This window comes from Acomys russatus, chromosome 29, assembly GCF_903995435.1.
Source record: "Acomys russatus chromosome 29, mAcoRus1.1, whole genome shotgun sequence".
NCBI lineage: Eukaryota > Metazoa > Chordata > Mammalia > Rodentia > Muridae > Acomys > Acomys russatus.
The window spans coordinates 19,804,549-19,831,383 of record NC_067165.1 but is presented as its reverse complement, the minus strand read 5'-3'; the positions used below and the strand labels follow the sequence as shown (position 1 = coordinate 19,831,383).

At 45.5% G+C, this 26,835-nt stretch overlaps 1 protein-coding gene across 1 annotated transcript in view; it reads right to left on the bottom strand.

The window, feature by feature from the left end:
- The window catches only part of Grik3 (glutamate ionotropic receptor kainate type subunit 3), a 218,710-nt gene that overhangs the window by 83,810 nt on the left and 108,065 nt on the right, over positions 1-26,835 (bottom strand). The window contains exon 2 of the mRNA XM_051171621.1: positions 1,386-1,562. Within this exon, the coding sequence (XP_051027578.1) occupies positions 1,386-1,562 (177 nt within the window). The remainder of the gene's footprint in view (positions 1-1,385; positions 1,563-26,835) is intronic.

Below are 26,835 nucleotides of genomic sequence, written 5' to 3'. Positions count from 1 at the left end.
CTTTTAAAAAGATAGCAACAAACGAGGCAGTGATGGAGTGTACCTTTAATCTCAGCACTCAGGAGGCAGAGGCAGGTGGGATCTCTGAGTTCGAGGACAGACTGGTCTACAATTGTAGGTTCCAGGAAACCCTGTCTTGAAACAAACAAACAAACAAACAAACAAACAAACAAACGAAAGCAAAAAGTAACAACAACAACAACCGATCGTGACTCAGGTGTACTGTGTAGCACACTGGAAACTGGCTGCTCCCCCTGGTACTGAAAAGTTAGTTACTGGGGTGTGTGTGTGTGTGTGTGTGTGTGTGTGTGTGTGAGAAGACCTATGGGCAGTAGAACTTCACTCTTTTAAATGTGTCTGCTAATTAGCAAAGATACAGGTGATATCTGTTTTTATCTTATTTTTTTAAGAATTCAGGTGTGGGACAACTTTAACTGGACTCCTCACAACTCGTCATCGTTGTGATCCAGTACTTCCTACTGACTCTGTAGGCAAAAGAAAGTACAGATCCATATGACTGCAGGGCCGGTGTCCATTCGGGGCTCATCTGCAGGATCTAGGATCAAGCTGCCGCAGGCACTGAGCAGCGCGCTGTGTTCATAATGCCTTTTTATGACAGGCAGATGGTGTGCTTTTGGGCTAATACCGGATCTGCTTTATATGTACGCTACCTATTGCTGCCGGAGTAGGATACCAGCGAAAGGTAAAATAAGTGCTGTAGCAAGGTGACTGTGGTGGTTAATAATGTATTGCATATTTTGAAATAGCTGAAAGAGAGGATTTTCAATGTTCTTACCAACGAGAGATGATAAATGCTACATGTGGTAGGTGTGTGAGGTCCTCTGATTTGGGCACTCCACAAAGCGCACATGAAGCCAAACAGCACCTGCTACACCATTGTTATAATATTTGTCCATTAAAAAGAAAACTAATAGGAAAAAAAATCAGGTGTGAGAATGTTCACTTTGGTTCAAAGGTCCTGGAGACCTCGGCTGGCCTCTTCTCAGGCAATCTCAGGCCCTGTGTCCTTCCCTCAGGTTCCCAGGCACCCTTCATAGCCTGTCACAATCTTGCTGTGTAGTACAGACTGACCTTGTATTTGCTATATAGCCCAGGTTGGCCCAAAGCTCATGGTCTCCCCCTCGGCTTCCAGACTGCTGGCACTGCAGCCTACAGCACCACGCCTGGGTAGCCTGGATCTTCCTCACAGGCCCCACCCTACTCCTGGGGGACTGGTACAGCCTGATCTAGATTGGGACAGAATCAGGTCCCCAGACCAAGTGGGAAAGGCTCCACTCTCCTCCCCGATACACACACACACACACACACACACACACACACACACACACACGTTGGAAGTGTACAGTGAAGATCTGTACACTCACCCTTCTTGGTGGCTTCAAAGCTGTCATGGAAGTGAATCCTCTGAATATCATAAGTCAAGGTTGTGTTGGGCAGCAGGGTCCTGTTCCTGTTGATGATGTTGGCAGAAAATCGAAAGGCATGCTCCTCGGCGTTCATGACCTGGGCATTGGGGCCGTCCGCATACTCGAAGATTCCTCCTGTGAGAAATGACAGAGCTGTGTGTGGGAGGAGGGATGGGCTGGAGCAAGGATGCTCCACGCAGGCTTTCTAGACAAGGCCCTCCCACCCCAGTGCTCAGTACAATCCTAGATAATCTCCACGTTCAAAAATTATACATTTTACCCAACCTGCAAATTCCTGCTAGCAAAATCTGACAGGCCAGAATGAGATTACCAACTTAATACCGCTATGAAAATTCTTAATAGAGTTCTGGCAAGCAGAATCTACCAGAATATTACAAGGCTAACATACCATGACCACATAGTTTTATTTCGGGAATGCAAGCCCAGCTCGATATAAAGGAATCCATGAATACTATTCCACCATATCAATAGTTCAAAGGAGATGAAAATACGGTCGGCTCACAAAATTCAGGAAGGCGTCTGAGGAAAGCCAGTGTCTACTGCCATAAAGAAGGTCTAATGAGACAGCGGTAGGAAAGACACTTCCTTCAAGCAGCTTTACCTCACACCAGCCTAGCTATCATACTAACTAATATCAAATGAAACACTAGAGGCATTCTTGCCAAATGAAAAATTAAAACAACAACAAAAAAGTGTTGATGAAGACTCACACCGCGCCGCTACCCAGTAAAACAAGACAAGAAAGTGAACTGTGAGTCGCGGCTCCGCAAAGCTACAAGCTCTTGTTTGCACATGGTATAAATGTTAACGTATTGTGATTGTATTCACCCCCATTATCACCTTTTATCTCCCTCTTCCACTCTTTCCCAACTAGCCCCCCTCTATTTGCATTTTTTTTTCCTTGTGCGTATATACGGGTCTTGTGCAGATGGCCGAGGCCGCTGTGTGTTCATGTCTGCAATGGCTTCATCACAGCCGTGCGTTAGCATGTCACAGTACCCTCTCTATCCTCTGGTTCTTACCATCTTTCCACCTCCTGCAATGCTCCCTGGGCCTCAGAGGAGGTAATGTGGACATCTTCTAAGGGCTGCATGCTTAACAGACATGTATTTTCAACATGCTAACCAGTTATGAATCTCTGTGTTGACCACAGAGCCCACGGAGGCTTTTTTCTTTTGACCAAGGTTGCACTGATATATAGGTATAAATGGGAAAAATTTAGAAGGCAGCTTAACTACATGAACATATATAAAATCACCAGCGGGAGATTTCCTCTGTGAGACCTGCGATATCCCTAGCTATAGGTTTTTGAGCAGGTTTATAGCACCAGGCTTATATTCCCTCCCATGGAGCAGGCCTCAGATCCAATCAGGAATTGGTTGGTTGCCCAATGCTACTATTGCACCAGTGAGTGCAATGGAGGGGGAAAAGAAAAAGCAATCCCCAACCACTAAAAACAGGTAAGAGCAGCTGTTACAGAGAGTTAAATAACTAGTTAGTTAGCACTTTTTTTTTTTTTTTTTTTTTTTTTTTTGAGACAAATTTTTCTCTGTAGCCCTGGCTGTGCTGGAATTCACTCTGTAGACCAGGCTGGCCTCAAACTTGGAGATCTGCCTGCCTCTGTCTCCAGAATGCTGGGACTAAGGGTGCATACCACCACCACCCAGCTACTTAGCAAATACTAATAGTGCCTCTTTATACCAGAGAGAACTCATAGGGACACATAACAACAAAAGATTCCCCTTAACCACATCAGCACAAATATTAAACAACACATAATAGCCCAAATACAAACATGTGATTCCAATACTTTACAAATAATGAAAACAAATGAAACTCCTTAAGCAAGAGAGATCACTAGGCCAAGAGTGGCATCTCAGCACTCGGGAGGCAGAGGCAGGTGGACCCCTGTGAGTTTCAGACATGCCAGAGCTACCCAGGGAGACAGAGAGAAACAGAGATACACGCACACAGCTCTAATGCCCCTGTTCCTTGAGAAGTGAAGTTTCGGGTCTCAGTTTTCTCCACAGTCATTTTTCAGTTTAATTCAACCCTATTCACAACCGCACAAAGACTTCTCTTTTACTTGGAAAAATGACTCTAAAACGTGAAATCTAAACATGAGATAGTGACTGAAAAAATGTCTTTACAGGGATGATGAAAGGTGACTTGTATTATCAGATTTTAAAATATATCATTAAGCCAAAATAATTAAAACCGTGTTGTAACAGCGTCTCCAAACACGGAAGATCAAGAGAATGAGATAAAAAGCCTCAGAAAGAAGCTCGGGCAGAGACAAGTGTCTAAAACATGAATGAGGAAAATGTTTCGCAGCAGTAAAAGAATGAATTATTCATTAATTGTGTCCTGACAATTATTCTGTTATTTGGCATTTCAGGGTTTTTAAAATTCTTTTTGGCACAAGGATTGAACGCAGGGTTTCATACACGCAGGGTTTCACACGCACAGGGTTTCGTACGTGCTAGGCAGGTGCTCTCCCACTGAGCGACATGCCTGGCTCTCTAGATTCCAATCTTAATACATTGCAGATGAATCAGAGATTAACAAGAAAACAAAAGAAAGAGACAAGAGAACATTAGAAAGTTGCCAGAATAGGAGATATGGGTGAACAGTGGGTAATGCCGGGGTGGAAGACGGTTGTCTAAGCATTTCAATAAAATCCAAAACTGTGGAAGAAAGACCACAAGCTCTGAGGAAGTAACATTGGACGTCCATGCACCAAAATTGCCACCAACAACCTTGAATGGTAAGAAGCCAACTAGAAAAAGAAATCTGTACCATAGACACCAGAGTTCAGACTCACCAAAAAAGGCCGATACCCCAGTGTAAGCAGGTGTAAAGGAAAAGTACGCGTTCTCCATTAACAACAACAAAAAAAAATGCAAACAAGCTATCGATGGATGCGGATAGGTGTCACCTTTCCTTGTAATTAAATAAACTCCTCAGAAAGATGCCAGTTTACCTCATCTGATGGGCAAAGGGAGAAGGCGGACAAAACCATGCGGGCACCTGCTTCACTGTTGGCAGACGGGGGAAACGGCACACATTGCTCCTCCCAATGGCCGTGTATGGAGACGATCTAGAAAGACCCTCGCGGGGGATGGTAAGCTATGTACATATATATCCGTGGAACTATAACATTTTAACGAGATGACTCCTCATCTGGGAAGCTTCTCCTTGTAACAGATGGAAGACCATTATAGAAAAAGTACAACCAATCAAAATGCAGAGTTGTGGAGGAGCTGAAGTGCAGTGGACAAAGCAACCTCACACAGCACCTGCACCTAAGGCTCGGGGATCATTGCAGAGAGGGCACAGAGAGAGCCAGAGGACCAGGACTTTGCGCCTGTGAGAAATGTCAGAGAAGCGACACCCAAGAAGTCTCACCAACATGGCTGCCTAAACAGGACCTGAGCAAGCTTGCTGCCTTGTCAGACATGCTAACTTGGAAGAGGAGAAGCTCACTAGGCCTCAACCCTAGACAAGAAAGAACCACAGGCAGCTACGGAATTCTGAGTGCAGGAGACGTAGTCTTCCCCAGGGAAAGGTATGCAGGTTGGTTATCCAATACCGCTGTCAGCCCTGAGAATATACACATATATTACATGGGCTGAGCAGGCCATATTTCTATATTTAGGAATACATATGTGTGCGTGTGTACATGTGTGTGTGTATGTCTTGCTTTGTATGTGTGTGTGTGTGTATATATGTGTGTGTGTATGTATATATATATATATATATATATATATATATATATATATATATATATATGAATGAATATGAGACCAAGAATTTGAGGATGAGCAAAGGAAGTACGTGGGAAAGGTAGGAAGAAAGAAAAAGGGGGAAATTATATGATTATATTATAATTCCCCCAAAATTTTTTGTTTGTTTTTGTTTTCTTTTTTTTTTCCGGGACAGGGTTTCTCTGTGTAGTCCTATCTGTCCTGGACTCGCTTTGTAAACCAGACTGGCTTCAAACTCACAGTGGTCTGCCTACCTCTGCCTCCCTGACCGCTGGGATTACAGGCGTGTGCCACTGCACCAAGCCCCCCCAAATTATTTTTTTAAGTTTTTTTTTTTTTCTAGACATGTTTTCTCTGTATAGCCCTGGCTGTCCTAGAACTTGCTTTGTAAACCAGGCTGGCCTTGAACTCAGAGATCTGCCTCCTGAGTGTGGAAACTGAAGGTGTGCACCACCCATGGGCGGCTATTTTCAAAAATTGCAAGGATATGGGAAATGACCATGATGTCATTGCTGTTGCAGTTTTGAGGAAATTCAGGGAAAAGGGAAGAATGAAACGGGGTGAAGGAAGCCAGCCACTGGGTAAGGGGAGCTGTTGTTTCTTTAATACTGCCATGTATTTAGAGACATGCCTTTATTCTTTCAGTAATGAGCTTTCTTGAGATATTATTTGTATTCCATAAAATTGACCTGTTGTGTGTATATGGTGATATTAAGTTAAGGAGTCATGGGAACATACCACAACCCAATTTTGGAACATCTCCATCACCCAATAATACTCCCTGCTGCCGTTTCCCTGTTTCCACCAGTAATCCCAAGGAAATCACTAATTTGCTTTTTGTCTCCAGAGATTTTTTTTCCCCCCTCCTGAACATTTCACACAAATAGAGACACACAGTGGGTGTTCTTCTGGGTCTGGCTTCTTGTGCTCAATGTGTGTGTGGTTTATCGGGACATAGCAGGTATCAGTACCTCGTTTTGTTTAGCTAGCATTACTGTGCATGGATGTGCTGCCTCTCATTTATCCATGTGGCAGCTGATCGGTATTTGGACTGTTTTCATTTGGGAAAACTAAAAGAAAAAAAATGTGGCTTCCAGCTTCTGGCCTGTCATATGAAAAGCTTGGAAGCAAGTCGTCATTTGGCGTAACAACAAATCAACAACCTACGAATCACAGTGTATTGGAATCCTTAACGGGATTCCAAGCTTATGTGCTTGAATACTTGGTTGCCAGTTGGGGGCGCTGTTTTGGGAGGCGGTGGAATCTTTTAGATAGAGGGGATAGCTAGCTGGCATAAAACTATAGGGACAGGGCTAAAAGGTTAAAGCTGGCGCCAATTCCAGCCTGAGGCCTCTGCTTCCAGGTCCCCGAGCCGACCCAGAGGCAAGCGAAGCACCAGCAGTTCCTGCTGCCGCAGATAGAGTTCCAGATGCCGACCCCCACCCACCCCGCCCCCACTACAAAACTGCAGCCGAAACTAAAGCTTTCTTTCACTACGTCGTCTGTCAGGTATTTTGTTCCATCTGTGAGAAAAGTGTGCAGAGACCTGGGAGCAGAAACCATCACGAGATCCAGTAGGAAAACCCAAATTGCAATCGACAAGTTGCTGGAGACTCAACTGTAGATAAGCCCGAGGGACAAAACCTTCAGGGAGCACCCTTTATAGGGTTCCCACATTTCTGAGTTTCACTCCCGGCGCCCCTCCAGGTCCTTAGAGTGAATACTGGAGTGAAGGGATTCTCACGTGAATTCGGCGGAGGACAACAGGAAGGATTTTAAAAACACGTCAAAGATTTTTCTTCCCCCGTACAAGGTCTGTCTCAAATGACATCAGTCGATGCGAGCCTAACCTGCTGGAGCTTTATCAGACCCTCAGGGACCTGAGAAGGAGGAGATTCAGACCTAGGCGCGTCCAGCTGCCTTGTCTCAGCAGGGAAACCGGAGAGTACTTGGGAGGGCCCCGTCCTGGAGGAAAGCTCAGGCTCTCCAAAAGACCCGCCCTGGACTTGGGAAGATGGCTCAGCAGGAAGTGCTTGCCCCACACTTGTGAGGACTGAGATTCAGAACCCCAGCAGTGGTGTAAATGCCAGGTGGGGACAGCCATCCACCTGAAATCTCAGCACTTCCAAGGCAGGGACAGACATTCCTGGAGGAAGATGGTTAGCTGCAGCCAGCGAGCTCTGGGTTCAAATAAAGGAATCTGCTTCGGTGAATGAGGAAGACATTGAACATGAGCCTCAGGTCTCCACACGAGCATGCATATATGCGCAAGTGCATGTACACACACACACACACACACACACACACACACACACACGCACACGCGCGCACACAAAGAGGAAAAGAAAGAAAAGCTCAGAGTTTGAGGCCAGCCTGGTCTACAAAGTGAGTCCAGGACTGCCAAGGTTACACAGAGAAACCTTGGAAAAAGTAAGAAAGAAAGGAAGGAAGGAAGGAAGGAAGAAAGAAAGAAAAACAGACTTTGGACATCAGCATCAGGTCTTCACAAGTGTATGTATATATATGCAAGTACACACACACACACACACACACACACACACACACACACACCACATCCACCAAGACTAAACAAAAAATTTAAAAAAAGAAAATAAAGAATGAAAAAGACTGAGCTTAACCAGAGAACTGGAGAACATTTTACACACACACACACACACACACACACACACACACACACACACCACATCCACCAAGACTAAACAAAAAATTAAAAAAAAGAAAATAAAGAATGAAAAAGACTGAGCTTAACCAGAGAACTGGAGAACATTTTACACACACACACACACACACACACACACAGACACACATATATAATATCACATCACTGAAAGGCAGATTTACATCAGTTCTTTTATCCACTACTACTACTACACACACACACACACACACACACACACACACACACACACACACACTAGCATAAATACAGGCAAGTATCAGAGATGGTAAGTATGTAGGATCGCCCCACTAGGAATCCAAACCGACTGTGTCAATATGCTAAGGGCTCTTGTAGTAAAGTGGACAACATAGGAGACAGTGAACTTCTGAGAAGGAGACGGAAAAAAATGCTGGAGACTGAAGCACCGTGATAGAAACCGAGATGCCAGGAAGGGCTCCTAGCAGGTGGACTGTGAGCTCCAGGAACTCTCCATAGAAATATCCAAAACTAAAAACTAAAGGGAGGCGTGGGGAGGAGAAAGCAACATGGCACAGTATCTGAGAGGTGCCAGGGTTTTTGAATTTTAAAAAAGCGGGGGAATAGCAGAAGAGAGTTGTGAAAAGAAGAAATAATGGAAACAAAAATTGTCGAAAATGTCTCTCCAATTAATGTCAAACACTATAAAGTACAGGTTTAGGATGCTTGGGAAACACCAGGTAGGATAACTCTACCCCACCTCAGTCACACACACACACTCCTTCCCCACCCCAACCGTACACCCCTCCCCCACCCCAGTCACACTTACCCCTCCCCTACCCCAGCCATACACCCCCTCCCCCACCCCAGTCACACTCACTCACCCCTCCCCCACCCTAGCCACACAACCCTCCCCCACCCCAGTCACACTCACACAACCCTCCCCCACCCCAGTTACACCTAAGGGTACCATTTTCAAACAACAGAGAGTGAAGGGCTTTATAAAAAAATCCTGCCAGAAGACAGAGGAAAACACACCTTCCTTACAGACTACAAAAATGGGATTATATTTGACTTCCCTGAGACCACCTTGTTAAGAAAAAAGTGGAGTGAAATATTTAAAGTCCAGAAGGAAATAAACACCAACGTAGAATTCTTTATCTGGAGAAATTATCCTTCAAATGTGAAGAGAAATAGCAACAAAAATAGAAGGAATTTATTTACAGCAGACCTGCACTTCAGGAAACTAAAAAGACATTTGGAGAGGAAGAAAATTATGTAGGTTAGAAATGGGACCAAAACAGAATGGAAAACACTTGAGAGAAATTAAGTGAAGGCAAAATTATTTTTTCTTATTCTGAATTGATTTAACAAATAACTTCTCATTTGAAATAATAGTTAAAATTACACACACACACACACACACACACACACACACACACACACACACACACACAGTTAAAGCCAAATAAATGGCATCGCAGATGCAAGGATGGAAGGGAGAATTGCCATAAGAATTACTTGCTTTGTAGAGACATAATGTTACTTAGTAGAGGGCTTGGATTAGTTGTAAATGTGACTTACGAACTAAAGCAGTGGATTCCAGTCTGTGGGTCATGACCTCTTTTGGGTCACGGGTTGAATGACCCTTTCACAGGGATCACACATTAGCTCTCCTGCATGGCTGATATTTACGTTACAATTCGTACCAGTAGCAAAATTACAGTTATGGAGTAGCAACAAAATAATTTTATGGTTGGGTTTTGGTGGTTAGAATAGGAATGGCCCTCACAGACTAATGTGTTTGAATGCTGGGCACATAGGGAGTGGCACTTCTAGGAGGTGTGGCCTTGTTGGAGGAGGTGTGTCACTGTGGAGATGGGTTTTCAGAGCTCATATATGCTCAAGCTAGGCCCAGTGTAGCGCACAGTGTAACACACAGTCTCCTGCTGCCCGTGGACCACGACGCAGAGCTCTCAGCTCCCTCTCCAGCACCGTGTCTGCCTGCACGCTGTCATGCTTTTCACCATGACGATAATAGACTAAACCCCTGAAATGGTAAGCTGGCCCCAATTAATGCTTTCCTTTATTAGAGTTGCCGTGGTCATGGTGTCCCTTCACAGCAATAGAACACTGACTAAGACAGGGAGTCACCACAACATCAGGAACGGTATCAGGAAGCATTAAGAAGCGTTAGCAGCATTAGGAAGGGTGAGAACCACTGCACTCAAGAGAGAGAAATACAGCTGACACTCTAAAAATGGAAGATACTAGAATCATAAAATCTGCTTGATTAAAGCAAATGGTAGAGAAAGAGTAGAAAACCAAAATATGACAACAAGGGCAGCAATCTGAAAATGGTGAAAATGTGGGATACATCAACCTATATGAATATGAAAATTGGTTTTAAACATCAATGCACCTACAAAAGTCATTGACAGAGCGAATAAAAGAATATAAGACCCAATTGCACACTGTGTTCAAGAAAGTACTTTAAGTAAAGGCATGCAGGTTAAGAGTGGACAGACTGGTGGGGCAGTGGGACTTATTGCTGGAATGCAAGGATAGTTCAAAACACAAAAATGTAATCAAATGTAATTACATGAAGAGGAGGGAAACCTCACAAGATTATGTCAAGCCCTGAAGAGAAATCTTTTGAAAAGTTCAGGTCATTTAAAAAGAAAATAAAAACACTTAAGATACAATGAATTGAGTAAAGGCCATGAAAACCCCACAGCAAACAGTCTGTGGTGAAAGAATGGAAGGTTTTCTCCAGGACAAGACAAGGGTGCCGTTACAGACTGAGTTCGGGGTGTCCATCATCATGGGCTTGAGTGTTTGGGCACCTGCTGTTTGGGAGGTTGTGAGACCTTTGGGGCTGGGACGCATGGCTGGTGGAGGTAGATCATGGAATAGGTACCTGAGGGTTATATCCCAGGCCTGCTCCAGCCCTGCATCCTGTTTCTAGTCAGGACCATGTAGGAAGTCACAGCAGCAAGCTCTTCCACCGCAGACTGACCTCCAGCAGCCACAGTACCATCTTTACTATGGTGGACTTGAAATCCTTGCAACCACAGACCAAATAAGTCTATGGACCTTTGACTTGTGTCTACCAGGAATTTTGTCAGTTATAAAAGAGACTAATGCAGATGCCTACTTTTGCCTGTAGCATTGAACATATTAGTGACAGTTCTGACCAAAGCAATTAAGCAAGAAAAAGAAATAGACACCTGAATTAGAAAGGAAAAATAAGATTCTCTTTATTTGCTGATATGATTTTTGTATGTAGGAAATTCTGAATCCTTCATAAACACCTATAGAACTAGTAAGTTTTGTAGACTATGAAGTCAAAATGATGAAGTTGCATTTCTGTACATTAATAATGAATGATCTAGGTGTAAATTATAAAAACAACACCACTCACATCATCAAAAGTATATAAACTTATCAATAAGATTTAAAGACTTGTTTTAATGATGTGCATATGCACGTGGGGCATGCACACGTGTCAACTAGAGTCCAGAATAGTTTGTTAGATTCCCTGGAGCTGGCGTTACAGTAGGTTGTGAGACAGCCCGTCTGGGTGTAAGAACCAAACTCCAGTCCTCTGCAAGAGTTGTGTGTGCTCTTAAACACCAAGCTATCTCTCCGGCCCCCATACTAATTAAAACAAAACAAAACAAAAACCAGTGAAGTGTGATTTAACTTAGCCAAACAGATGCATGATGAAAACTACAAATTATTGCAGAATAAACTTAAAGAAAATGTAAATAAATAGAAACACGTCCTGTGGGCACGGGTAGGACAACATGATATCAAGGGATCAGTGTTGCCCCAAACAATACACAGAGTCAGTGCAGTCTAGTCAAAGTCCTGGCTTTGTAAAAACAGAAAACTGCACCATAAAATCAACACAGACACTCACTGAACTTTGAATAACCAAAACAATCTTGAGAAAGTACAAATTTAGAAGACGCTCAGTTCCTAATTTCAAACTTTCTACGTGCTAAATATAAGGTCTAAAACTACAGCCTCATCGAAGGAAGTGGGGCAAAAGCCAAAGCATTACAACATGCGATTTGGCAGTGGTTTTTCCTGGATGCAAACGTCAAAAAGCATTGGCAACAGAAGAAAATTAGACCAGCTGAGCTTCACGTTAAAAAAAAAAAAAAAAATTAAGTGTGCATCTAAGTGCACAGCTAAGAGAGAGGAAAGGTAAGCTGAAGCCGACAAAAATTCATATACAGGGAACTTCTAAAACCCAAAAACAAAAACCGAATTTAAAACTGGGTGTTATGGGGCTGGAGGATGGTTCAGTGGTTAAGAGCACTGGCTTCTTTTCAAGAGTACCTGGGTTCAATTCCCATGCACCCACAAGGCAACTCATAGCCATTTGTAACTCTAGTTCCAGGGGATCAAATACTCCCTTCCAGCCTCCATGAGCACCAGGCACACAAACGCTGTGCTTACACATTTGCAGGCAAAGCCCTCATATACAAAATAAAATGAATAAATCAGTTTTTTTTAAAAACCCAGGTGTTGGGGCTGGAGAGATAGCTCAGTGGTTAAGAGCACTGACTGCTCTTCCAGAGGCCCTGAGTTCAATTCCCATCAGCCACATGGTGGCTCGCAACCATTTATAATGTGATCTGATGCATACTGTATACATAATAAATAAATCCTTAAAAAAATTCCTGGATGTTAAGGTTTTAGTATTACATGCTCCTCTCACTGTCTTCCACGTCGTCGTCATTGGGTCACCTGTTGAGCCTTATCTCCAGCTGGTGATGCTAATTTGGCTGAAAACTTTAGGGGGTGTGACCTCACTGGAGGATGTGGGTCACTAAGGTGACACCTTAGGCTCTTTGTTGCCTTTGTCACTGCCTGGACTCTCTCTGCTACCTGTCGGCCATAAACCGGGCTGCTTTACTCCACCACAGGATGTTCAGCCTCACCTCAAGTCCACAGCAACAACCAACCATAGACTGAAACCTCTGACGCTCTGAGCCACGCTGACCCCATCTTCTTTGAAGTGATTTCCTCAGGTATTTAAATAAAGACAGGAGGCTGGAAAGGTGGACCAGTGGTTAAGAGCACTGGTGCCTTTCCAGAGAATTTGATTTGGGTTCTCAGCACCCACATAGTAGCTCACAACCATCTGTAACTCCAGTCCCAGGAGAGCCAGTGCCTGCTTTTGGCATCCATAACTGCATGCTCACCGTGTGCAGATATACATGTAGGCAGAACACCCATACACACTGTCCTGGTTAGACTTCTATCAACTTGACACAAGCTAAAGTCAACTACGAGAAGGGAACCTCAAATGAGAAAATGCTGCCATAAGATCAGTCTGTAGGCAGACCGGAGGGCATTTTTTAATGAGTGATTGATGGGGGAGGGCCCTGTCCATTGTCAGTCAGGCCTGCGGTGGGCTAATGGTCCTGGGTTCTATAGGAAAGCAGGCTGAGCAAGCCATGAGGAGCAAGCCAGTAAGCAGCACTCCTCCATGGCCTCTGCATCAGCTCCTGCCTCCAGGTTCCTGCACGGACTTGGTTTCTCTCAAAGAGCTGTGATTTAGGATGTGTAAGTCAAATAAACCCTTTCCTCCGCAAGTTGCTTTGGTCCTGGTGTTTTATCATAGCAATAGAAACTCCAATTAAGACACACATAATGCTGAGTGTAGTGGCACACGCCTGTAATCCCAGCACTTAGGGAGGCAGAGGCAGGTGGGATCTCTGTGAGTACGAGGCCAGCCTGGTCTACAAAGCAAGTCAAGGACAGCCAAGGCTACACAGAGAAACCCTGTCTCAAACAAAAACAAAAACAAAAACAAACAAACAAACAAAAGGACATGCATAAAATAAAAATAAAGGTTTAAAAAGATTTTTAAAAAAAAAAATCTTAGGAATAACTAAGGTCTGAGTGACAGAGCTGATAAAAGGTTTGAACAGGTACTTTGTTTTCCAAAGAAGATACAGAAATGGCCAACAAGTACCTGGAAGATCTTCAGCATCATTAATCACTAGGGAAATGCAAATTAAAATCCCAGTGACATAATTGTCTCACACTCCTTAAGACAGATGCTATTAAAAACGTTGCTGAATGGTTTGGTGCAGTGACTCAGCTGGCAAACACACTTGCCACCACGCCTGATGACTTGAGTTCAAGCCTCAGGGTCCACATGGTGGGAGGAAGAACTGACACCCACAAGTTGTCCCCTGACACCTACACATGTGCATCATGTCACGCACACCCCCTCTCACAGCTAAACAATATCTGTCCGAATGCAATCTTAACAATAAGATAAAATAAATACAAAAGTGTAAATGAAGGCTTGCGAAAACTGAGCGTCGTGTCTCCTGTTGCTGGAGAGCAGTATTTCAGAAATAGAACTATGATATTGGGACAGAGCCTAGCTATTCCATTCGTGGGAATGCCTCCAAGGAACAGGAGAGACATGAGCAGGTGTCTACACACCCACGTGAATAGCTGTTTTACTCACGATAGTCAAAAAATCAGGGACAGGCCGAGCTGCACATCAGAAGATGAGATGTTAATCAATCAAAATGTGGTACCTATATGCAAGAGAATATTATTCAGTTATAAAAAAGAGAATAAATTCTGGCACATGCCAAGACATGGATAGACAACAAAGGCATCACGCTAAGTGCTATTAGCCCAAGAAATCAAACACTGTCAGTTACTTTCCAATACACCAGCGAAGAACAATTGCGATTTGAAAAGTTTAAAAAAAAAAAAACCCACGGAAGACGAATGGGAAGATACAAGTGAGGGAATAACAATCGGGATGTAATCTAAATAAATTATTTAAATTTAAAAGAGAGAGAGAGAGAGAGAGAGAAAAGGAAAGAAAAAATCACCATGATACTACCCACATTAGCAATTGAAGAAAAGGAATATTTTACTAAATCTAGAAAAATTTGTATAGGGTCCATTTGAAGAAGATGACGAACCACTGATAAAAAAAATATCAAAGGAGTAATTTTAAAAAACAAAACAAAACAGAGAACTATCTCATGATCCTCAATAGAAAGCGTCAATATTGTCACAGAGCTTCTGACTTAATCTATAGGTTCAACGCATTCTCAATCAAAATCCCGCAGCAAGTTATTTTGCGGCTATTAGCAGAATGATTCCACACTGAGCATGGAGAGACAGGAGATATCTTTCTAACAGTGCACAGCTGAGTGCTACAGTATGCTGCCGCAGGTGTCATGGGGCTAGCCCAAATTGAAAGAGGGCAGAGCTGTAGGACTGACACTGCTTTGCCTCAAGACTGAAAACGGGGAGCAGAGGAGATGGCGCAGTGGATAAGGGTTTTTGCTGAGCAAGCATGAGGGTCTGAGTTCGAATCTCAGAACCCACACAAAAGCCAGCGGCATAGTATGAATTCTGTTATCCTAGCACCACTATGGGGACACAGGAGTCTGAGACTGAGCACCCACAGGTGCTTCGGCATCAGCTAATCTGGCATATACAGCGAGAACACAACAACGACGCCCTGTCTCCAGCAAGGTGGGATGGCGTGGACTGGCACCCACAGTTGTTCTCTGACCACCACCACGTGTCCACTGTGACACATGCACGCCATAGTCACACACATCGACATGCACACACATGCACAGAGGTTACAATAAGGCCACAGTAACCAAGAGAGCTCAGTACTGGCATGAGGATAGACAGATCAAACAGAGCGAAGAAGCTCTCAGTGGGTGAGCGTTAAGTACGGTCAGCTGATCTTTGCCGCAGGAGCAACAGCAATGGAGAGGACACGGGCTTTCCAAACAGATGGGGACAGAACAGCTGGACAGTCACTGTGCGGAGGGAGAAGATCTGGACACAGACCCTACATCTTTCACAGTGTAAGATGTGTCGTGTGAACTATGACACCCTAGAAGGTCACAAGAACGAAGTTTAGGCCTTGGCTTTGGCAACGACTTCTTAATATGACATCAAAGGCACGCTCCATAAAACAAACACTTGATAGGCTGGACTCAGTCAAAATTGAAATTGTCTGTGCTACAAAGATTGCTTGGAAGGATGAAGCCAAGCTATGGGCTGGGATGCTTTTGGTAAAGAAGTGTTACCCAAAACACTCCTGACAATAAGGAAGTAAAAAGCACGAAAATGGGCCAAAGACTAAGTAACAAGCACCTCATCACAGAAGATACACAGAAGATGAGAAAACAAACAAAAAGACAGTCCCTGCCCTATAGTGTCCTTGTAATGCTTCTCGGAGCAATGGCGTGTCTCTGAGACTAGCTAAATCCGGAGCGCTGACTGGGATGGCTCATCTTCACTGTCAGCTTGGCTGAATTTAGAATCTCCTAGGAGACACACACACACCTCTGGATGTGGCTTTGTGGGTGTTTCCAGAGGGCGTTAAGAAGGAAAAAACCTGCAGGATGGTGGCAATGCACACCTCTAATCCCAGCACTCAGGAGGCAGAGGCAGGCGGGTCTCTGTGAGTTCGAGGCTAGCCTGGTCTACAGAATGAGTTCTAGGACAGCCAGGGCTACACAGAGAAACCCTATCTTGAAAGAAAGAGAAGACAGTGGAGGAGGAGAAAGAAAAAGGAAGAAGAGGAGGAGGAGGAAGGGGAGAAGGAAAAGACCTGCTCTGAGCATGGTTGACACCATTTTAGACTGCAGCCCCTGACAGAATAAAAAGGGGGAAAGGAAAGAATTCAGCTGAACCCTAACAGTCACCTCTCCCTGCTTCCTGACTGAGTCTGGTGTAACTAGTTATCTCATGCCATTGCCACGATGGGCGACATCTCAAATCACCGGCCATGGCAATGAGAAAGGGAACCAACACACCGACAACAGCAAATGCCGGTGAAGATGAGGGGACACAGAACTGGGATTCCAGCTTCTTATAACACTCAATATCCAGCCGGGCGTGGTGGCACACACCGTTAATCCCAGCACTCGGGGAAGAAGAGGGCAGGAGGATCCTTGTGAGTTTGAGGTCAGCCTGGTCTACAAAGCAAGTCCAGGAAAGCCAAGACTACACAGAGAAATCCTGTCTCAAAAAACAAACTAAGAAAAACAAAAAACTCAATATCTTTTTTTTTTTTTTTTTTTTTTTTTTTTTTTGAGTGAGGGTCTCACTCCATGGCCCAGACTGGCCTGGCACTCACTATGTAGCACAGGCTGGCCTCGAACTCATAACCACCCATTCTTTTCTGCTTTAGCATTCTGAGAAAACCAAACACATAACTGTTACTCCATCCAGCAACTGCCCTCTCTGGAATTTACCCAGAGGCGCTGCCAACTTAAGTCCACTTAGAAGCCCGTACAAAGGCGTTTACAGCAGCCTATTTTAAGATTGTTCAAACGAAGAGGCAACCATGATGCTCTTCACTAGGTGAATGGGCCAACGCACCTGGACATTCACACAGTGAGATAGTAAGTAGCCCACGCTTACATCAAGCTATGAAAAGATTGAAAAGATGTGGAGGAAACTTAGGTACATCGTACACAGAAGCCAGGCAGAAAAGGGCTGCAAACTGGGTGTCCCAGCAGTAGTCTGCGGAAGGTTCATGTGGAGATAGTAAAATGATCAATGATCACTAGGGGTTGGGATGAGAAAGAGCCTCGTAGGAGGATGCACAGAGGCATTTTAGGCCAGTGAGGTCACTGGGTGACACTGCAATGGTGAACTCATGTCACTGTGGATTTGTCAGAACCACAGAATGTTCAATACTGAGGGTGAACCTTACCTCAAATCACACACTGAGAGACAGTGGGTCAATGCAAGTTCAGCACCCATAAGGAATACACAACTCCAGTGCCTGACATGACAGTGGAGGAGGCTATGAACATGTGAGAGCGGGGCACGTGGGAAATCTCCGTGCCTTCTGCTCCATCTTACTGTGAGCCTAAAACTTCCTCCCTCAAATGAAATCTACTGAATAGAGAAACGAAGAGGCGGAGGGATAGTCCAGCCAATAAAACGCTTGCCTCGCAGTCATGAGTTCAATCCCCGGATGTCATGTAGCAAATAATAAAAATTACATTGCAAAACTAGAGGCATGATGGTGTGTGTTTATAATCCTAGTCTTGGGCAGACTGAGGTAGGAGGATCCAAGGGGCTCCCTGGCCAGTTGGCCCAGACCACTAGGTAAGTTCCAGGCCCATGAGAAACCTCGTCTAAAAAGGGTGGGTAGGCCCTGAGGAACAACACCTGAGTTTGTCCTCTGACCTCCATATATACACAAGCATGTGTGTGTATATGAACATGCACGTGCGCGCGCATACACATGTACCCCAATACAAGTTAAAATAAAAATAATAAAAGAAAAAAGGAAAACCGGGTAAAATAGTGAATATGTTAAAGAGTAAAAAGCAAACCTGTCCCTTCTCAGAGGATTTTAGCCCAACACCCAGTTTTAATGCCTGAGGACACGTCTGTGAACCTTGCTGGTGGGCATAAACCTTTTCACGCAAGCATAAAACGAGGTGAAAAGCATGTCCCAGATCATGAGGGGACATTTTCTCTGAGCGGTCATCTATAAATGACTCATTTCCTTCTCTGTGTTCTGCATCTCCTGAAAGTTCTGCACTGAGCGTGTGCACCGTTTCTTTTTTTCTTTTTCTTTTCTTTTAAAAAGATTTATTTTTTCATTTTACAGTATTTAACCTGCATATGTGCCACCAGGCCAGAAGAGGGCACCAGATCTCATTGTACTTGGTTGTGAGCCACCACGTGGTTGCTGGGAATTGAACTCAGGACCTTTGGAAGAACAGCCAGCGAGCTTAACCTCTGAGCCATCTCTCCGGCTGCCACGTGCACTGTTTCTAACAAGGGGAGTCGCCACACCGCTGTATTGATGTGCTTCATTGGAAACAAATGATCCAACTACCACATGACATGGTAATTCCGTGCCTTAAAAAATCATTTGTGTGTAAGGATGTCTTTAAGTGATATTTAAAAAAAAAAAAAAAAAAAAAGAATCTCCTCACTGCCCTAAAGCCAGACGCTTCTCGGTATGTTAAAACCCATCTGCACAGGGAAACAGGTCCTGTGCGTAACAGTGAGAATAAAGAATGATGAGCTACAGTGAAATTGCTTTAAAACAGAGGAGTGGAAGTGAGAGGGAGTGTGTAGGGTGGGAGAGGCCCTGGGCGCAAAAGACAGGCCACACGAGGGCCACACGCAAACGCAGTTGGTTGATCTCTTAACAAGCATGACACAGTCTTCATGATAAACCTCTTTGAAGGTCACGCTGTCTGAACAAGATGCAAGAGACTCATGGTTTTACCTTCAGAAAAGACACAAACAAAAACAAAAACAAAAGAAAAAACCTGAGTTCCAGGCTTAGTGAGAGACTCCTGAGGACCTACTTTGACCTCCATGCATTGAAACACACACATGTGCACATGCGTGTATATCTCTAAGACACACACACACACACAGAAACACACAGACACACACAGACACACACACACAGACACACACACACACACACACACACACACACACACTACTTGCAGGTGATACTTATTACTGTCCCCTTAAAAACTCAAGGGAACCAGATGAAAACAGAAGCAGCTAAGGCCGGAGCTCACTCAAGGGCCAGTGTACGGATAACCCAAAACATACAGCCGTCCTACGCCTCAGCCATAAACAGCAAGGAATTGCAAGGAATAAAAGAGACCCTACTCACAAAAGCAGCAGGAAAAAAAAAAAAGTAGTAAAATGCTTTACAATAAATGTGCGATTCCTCCATCACGCCAAGTACAAAACTTTACTGGGGGACATAAAAGAAGACTTGAATAAATGGGGAGACATAACTTACTCCCGAAAGGGCTGGCTCAATATTGTAAAGATGTCAGTTCTCTTCAAATTAATTTATAAATTTAACGCGATTCCAATTAAAATAAAAAAGGACACACCAGAAGGACACACACCAAAATGTTAACAGTGCTACTTTCTAGAAAGTAAAAACACAATGGAGCGTGCACTTTGGCTGTTGTTTGGCAAGCTTTCCGTGCCGAAGGGAGGGTCCGATGGTATGAGAAGTCTTAAATGCTTTTAAAGAATATTTAATGGCATAGAAAGCAGCCATCCTCCTCCTTCAAAGAACTGCAAATAATATCATACGATACTGATTTATCAAACGAAAATAAGGTTTAAAATGTTATTTATAGCTATGGGGGAAAAAAAGCTGGAAAGAGTTGTATTCAAATGTTACTATGGACTAAGTCTGGGTACAAGGGGTTAATGAAATATATTGATCTTCGTGTTTCCAATTATTTATAGCAAATATGTACTGTTACTTCAAAATAATTTTTTAAAAATGTTTGTGTGTGTGTGTGTGTGCGCGCACGCACGCACACACACACATACATGCTGAGGAGATGGACCAGTGGATAAGAGCACTCGTATAGTGAAATTTGAGTCGCAGCATCTATGTGAAAAGCTGGCAGTAGCAGGAGACCTTGTGTGAAGGGAATGAGCCGGAGACTGACAGCAGGACACAGAAAGTCTTCTTCTGGCCTCTGCACACACATGCGCATATATGCTAAATACAAAAGCAAATAAATGGATAAATACCAAATAAGAGTTTTGTAAAGCAATTTGAAAAAACAAAACAATCCTAACCAGCACTCCAGAGGCAGAGGCAGGCAGGTCTCCCTAGTTGAGGCCAGCCTGTTCTATAGAGTGAGTTCCACGACAACCAAAGCTACACTGAGAAACCCTCTCTGAAAACAAAAAACAAAACAAACAAAACAAAAAGAAAAAAAAAACAAATAAAACACAAAACAAACTAAAACCAAGATTCTGGTTGCTTCATATAAGAAGAAATTCCTGCCACCTCCTGCACGTCCTAAGGCTGTTGAACACAGCCCTTTTATTTTATTTTATAAAGATTTATTTATTTATTACGTATATAATGTTTTGCCTGCACGTGTGCCTGCCCACCAGAAGAGGGCACCAGATCTCATTATAGATGGTTGTAAGCCATCATGTGGTTGCTGGGAATTGAACTCAGGACCTCTGGAAGAGCAGTCAGTGTTCTTAACCTCTGAGCCACCTCTCCAGTCCAGAACACAACCCTTTTCACAGGGCTCCACACACTCTGAGACTTCAGCTCTGAGAAAACTTGCTGACGTCTGCCCTGTGCCAACTGCCACTGTACCCTCATTAGCATGGGTCATGTTTTCCAACAATGCTGGCTGACCTTGACCAGCGGGCAGACCGCATGTATGCTGCTCCATTCTTACACATGACAGTAGAAAGATTGCCTATTTAGGCTTCAGAGACAGCATGCCTTGTTCAGACTCAGCCATCTCTACCAGAGGACTCTCCTCCATGTCCCCAAGACTTGTCTTTAGTGTGTAGAATAGGGTACACATTGAAAGCTGAGGCCTCAGCTTGATGTGTTGAGGCCTCAAAAGGCAGCCATTACAGGAAGAAACAGTGTGATGTTAAAAAAAAAAGAAAGAAAGAAAGAAAGAAATTAATTTGAGCCTCCATATCCTAGGGCAGGTGCCGAAAGCCTTTCCTTGTAGAGATTCAGAGAGCAAACCTTTCTGCCCTACTGGGACAGTTGATCTTTGTTGCAGTGACTTAATTCTGCCATTATACCATGATGGCACCCCGGATGACATATAAGCCAGTGGGTGTTTAATAAAATGCTAAACCTTAGCTGAGGCTACCTCCCCGCCCCTCCAGCCCTGCCCCTACCTCTAACCTACCTTGCTCATCCCTCTACTCTATAAACACCACAGAACTGCATCCCTGACTCAGGCCCTGCAACCATGGGATTTGACCTATGACACAGATGACACTTTGAAGGGGCGTACCAACCGCACTTCTCTTGGGAGTGGAAAGGTGCCGCTCTACCCTTTCCTTTCTTGGTCTAGCCATCCTCTGCACACCTCTGTTTCAGAAGCCAAGATGTCTGGTGGGTCGATTGTTGACCCAAGCCCCGCCCCTGTGAAGCACAAGCTCTGCCCCCTAGGGCAAAGCCCCACCCCTTTGGTGCACAAGCTCCGCCCCTGCGAGGCACAAGCTCCTTTGGGCTTAGGCTTTGGGAGAACTCTCCTGCACCACTTGGAGGCAGCTCCCTGATTCCCCTGGCTCATCTCCATTCTCTCCCTTCCCATACATTCCTCACAAGCAGTATTTAAAGAGGCTAATAAGTAGGTTGGCACCGTTGATTAATGCACAATCTTAATCATGATTGCATAGTGTAATTGGCATTAATTTGAAGAGCCAGTTCATTATGAAAATAATTGTCAGTGCTTTCTGCTTTAATAAAATGAAGGAATGACACCAGGGTTGCTGAGGAAATGGGATTGTGTGTGTGTGTGTGTGTGTGTGTGTGTGTGTTGTCCCGGAAGATGTGAGCACGGATGGCTTGGGGCACAGCTGGGACACAGTAGTCTTCAAACAAACCCTTTCCTGGAAGCCTAGTGTGCAAATTAAATGAATGTCCTGACAGAAACTGTGCACGAGGAACACACTTAGTCCACTTCCCCGTCGTCACACATTCCTGAAGACCTCTACATCCCTGACAGACAGAAACTAGTGCCCCATTTTATACACGAGAAATGAGAGGCCTGGGAGCTCTAAGTATATTGTTAGTATGACTAAGTGGCGAATTCTTTTCTGCCACCAAAGGCAGAGGTATTGCAGGGCCAGCTCCTGCCAGTTTTTGAGAGGCAGGAGTTAAACCTTCAGGGGCTTTCAAAGCCAGAGCTTATGTTTGCTGGCAGCTTGAAGGCAGCCATAGCCAGAAAAGTGACACCACAGAAATCAGCAGAGGCTACCAAAAGGGCTTGCTCTGTGGACAGAGCTTTGTCAGCAGGATGCTGTTCATCACCTGGGCTCTGAGATGGCAGGGTGTCACAGCCTCTGAGGAGCTCTACAGCTTTGGAGGCTTCACCTCATACAACAAGCAAAGTACCGTGCTTACCTTTCACCCCTGACCCAAGGCAAGAGGGGCAGAACTCACTGAATCCCTGGAAAGCCTTCTATATTGCTTCTTCCTCCTTCAGTATTTAAGAGTCAGAAACATCGTAGACTAATTAGATTTCTGTGTGCATGTTTGTGGGTATGTGTGCATATGTGTGTGCATGCATATGGAGACCAGAGGACAACCTTGGAAGTCTTTCTCAGGATCACTGTTCATCCTATTTTGAGAGAGAGTCTCCTATTGGCCTAGAGCTCACCAAATAGGCTCAGCTGACTGACCAATCAGCTTCAGGGATCTTCTGGTCTGTCTATTCATCCCTGGGTTTGGTGGTTTGAATAGGAACGGTCCCTCATAGACTCAAGTGTTTGACCGCTTGTCCCATAGGAAGTGGCACTATTAAGAGGTGCGGCCTTGTGGAGTGGGTGTGGCCTTGCTAGAGGAAATGTGTCATTGTGGAGGCGGGCTTTGAGGTCTCACATGCTCAAGCTAAGCCTAGTGTGGCTCACAGTCTACTTCTGCTGCCTGTGGGTCAAGACGTAGAACTCTCAGCTCCTTCTCCAGTGCCATGTCTGCCTGTATGCCGCCTTGCTTCCCACCATGATGATAACGGACTAAACCTCTGAACTGTAAGCCAGACCCAATTCAGTGTTTTCCTTTATAAGAGTTGCCGTGGCCATGGTGTCTCTTCACAGCAATATAAACCCTAACCAAGACACTGGAATTATAAGTACATGCCTCTGGGCCTGGCTTTTTCACACGGGTTCGGTTGGACTATACTCAGTTCTTCATGTTTGCATGACAAGCACTTTGCTGACTGAGCTCTCTCCCCAGCCAAGTTCCTAGATTTTCAAGACTGCTTTCTTAAACCCCTAGGAAGGCACCTATGTGGTAGAATCTCTTGCCTTCTACACAAAGATGCTGTGGAAGCATAGCCAAGTTGCCTACAACTGTAGATAGCATTATGGAAGACAGTTGTTGGCTCTGCACACCTAATCGTCAAGGCTACAGGCCAAGGGGAGGTCCACTACCCTGTATCTCCAACTCTTTGTAATCAGGATGGCCCCAGACAGTTCCCGGACAGGTGGGACAGAAAGCTGACCCTCTTACTAAGGTTTCCCTTTAATTTGGCCCTTGCAGAGGCAGCTGAGCCAACAGCCCCTGACAACAGCAAGCCTGAGAGATGCTGGCCAGCCCTGCAGTGACTGCCTAGCAGCTGGGCCCGGGAGAGACACATGTGTTACTAGCATCTTCCCTGGGATTAGCCTGTCCTCGGGTGACAGCCCTGCTCTTTCTATTCAGGCTACTTTGTTCTCTTTCTAAAGTTTCTCGAGTATCCTAGAGATGAACTGACATGCGGGTTGGGGCGACTTTTGCTAACTTTTTTCCAGGCTCTTTCCCTCCCTATCTGGACACCCTTCTCCCTGCCAGAGTCCCTACAGCTCCTTGCACTGCCATGGGCTGGGAGAATCAGGTTCTGATCCCAGGCCGACAGCCTTTTGTGAGCACACTGAGCGAGGGTGAGGGGATGTGCGCCTCTGACCTTGCTTCTCGGCCTTCTCTGGGCCCTTGTCTCTGTAGGAGGAAGGGTAGCAAATAACAGAATATGGCGTCCAGCTTTCCCTGTTGGACACAACATAGATGATCCTGACTTACAAGAGTTGGCCAAGTCTATGATGGTATGAGAGCCAGACATATTGAGCAGTGACTGTGTTGGAATTTTGACCTTTGACCTGGCCCTGGCATAGCGGTACTCGGCACCACACCATACTGTTGTGACGCTGGAAGCAATGAGTGGCATTTCTCAGTCAGCTGCACTCACCGGAAAGAGGAAAACGATTGATACACCAGTGTCCTGCATGTCCAGCTCCAATTCAGTAGCGAAAGGGGCGCATGTACTTGATGCCTCTTCAGTTTGTACTGACAATGGGTTTATCAGGACACGCCCCATCAGCAGTCAAGGGGCATCTGTTTGTGGTTTAGAAAGGCTGAAAGAGCCCAGCAGAGAGGCCCAAGCATGGGCTTTCTGCTGTTCTGTGAAAAGAGACACGAGATGTGTCTTTCTTCTCGTTCAAGAGGGCACAGTGTGGCTACCCAGGTGAGTATGAGCAACAAAAGCATCCTGGGACTGCAGGAGCTCAGGGCTATGACAGGAAACGACTGTGGGCCGAGAATACAAGCACTACAAAAGCTCCAACTCTCTTGTGATGAGATCGCCTGAAACAGCTGGGGACTCAGGAGAGACAGGGCTGTGGACATTATAGGGGAAGCAACCTGTGACCCTTCCCTGAGCCCAGATGTGGGAGAAGCATCGCAGCCAGGTGCAGGGAGACTGATCTTGGTCCATCATGGATAGAAGGACTTGTGCTTGGACAGGGCCGGGAGGGAGACAAGGGAGGAGGGTGGAGGTGTGTGCTATAGGCACTGCTATTCTGGAGTGGACCAGTGGCGGGCGGAGGTTGGGTGTGGGCTCTGGGAAGAAAAAAAGGGATGCATAGAAGATGACTCCAAGGCCCAATCTAGGATAGTGTAGAGTTAAGTCATCTTGCATTGATGCCACCACTTCTCCACTCGCATGACCTTGATCAAAATTCGGTGGCCCTACACTTATGTTGCTTTGTCAGAAATGAGGACGTTGGTGGTGCTTGTTACCACACAGGGTGTGCCGAAGCTTTTAATAGCATAAGCCAGCAAACAGGCTTGGTCAGGTCTCAGTAAGAGTAGGAAGTAACACTTATAGGGTGCTATGGCAGCTGAGGACCTACCTTCGCCTGAGATTCAGATATCAAGAATAGCGGCAGTTCAGTTCTGAGGAGGGTCTGTACTCGCCCCTAAGGTCCCAATGGGGGATTCCTGATTGAGTCCCGGGGCCTGGCGTCAGGTTGTTTTAATTGATCTGGTGATATGCGGAGCTTTGTCTGTACAACTCAGGGACACGTAAGTCAAATACTGGGACATCGACCATGTCAAGAGGATGGCTGCAGGCTCCTGAGCTGCCTAGAGACCCTGATGAGGGATGGCCTGTCATCAGGCGGAGGAGCCAGAGGCTGGCTGCTGGGGAGAGGGCCGCACCAGGTGCTGCGGAGGAGTCTGTGGAGCAGCAATATGCCCTTGCCAGAAGGCAGTAGGATCAGAGATCTAGAAATACCACACGGGGGGTTTTCTGGAGCCAAGCAGGGTGCCCCCCCCTCCACTGACTACAGAGCAGCCCCATAGCCCACCCTCCTGCAGGCCTGCAAAGAGCTGAAAGGCTTAAGCACATCCTGAATGGCTTGCACCCCTCCCCCTCTCCTGCCCCAGCCCTTCAGTGCAGACCATCCTTCTCTCTCAGGTCCCCATCACTACCCCCACCCTCAGCTGCCCTTTACTCATGACTTTCCTCAGCCAGAATGGCCCTTCCAGCCTCCCAGTTCACCCTCCCTAACCAGCTCCCGCTTCTGTTCTGAGCCTGGATGGCGTTCAATGCTTTTTTTTTTTTTTTTGTCCCACCCGGAGGCCATCTACAGACATCAAATCCGTGTCCCTTAGCATTCTCTATCTCCAAGAAGCACACGACGTGGCCAGTGAGGGGTGAGGGGACAGGCTACAAGTGTCAGCCAGTGACCAGGCCAGAAGCAGCTTCAGCCGGGAGGTGGAGGGATGTGAATAGACATACGGCTCCTAGTCCCCAGGGAGCTCTGTGCTGAGCATACACAGTCCATCCAGTTTCTCAGACGGTCCTGCAAGGTGGTGACCAGAGCCATAGGAGACCTTAAGAGCCCCACAACTTCTGAGCCCTGCTGGCTCTCTTCCTTTCCTATCTGGCCTCCCAGCATCTCTGGGTGCTGCTTCCCGGGGAGGGGGGGGGTCATTTTCCAGACAAACTTTCACACTTTCACCCTTGTCTGAATTAAGGTGTCTCGCAGCCACTAGAACACTTCCCCACGTGGGGACACTCTGTAGAGACAGGGTGTGCGTCCCACTCCACTTCCTCCTCTCTACTTACTCTGTGGTTGTCTGTCATCTGCAGGGTAGATT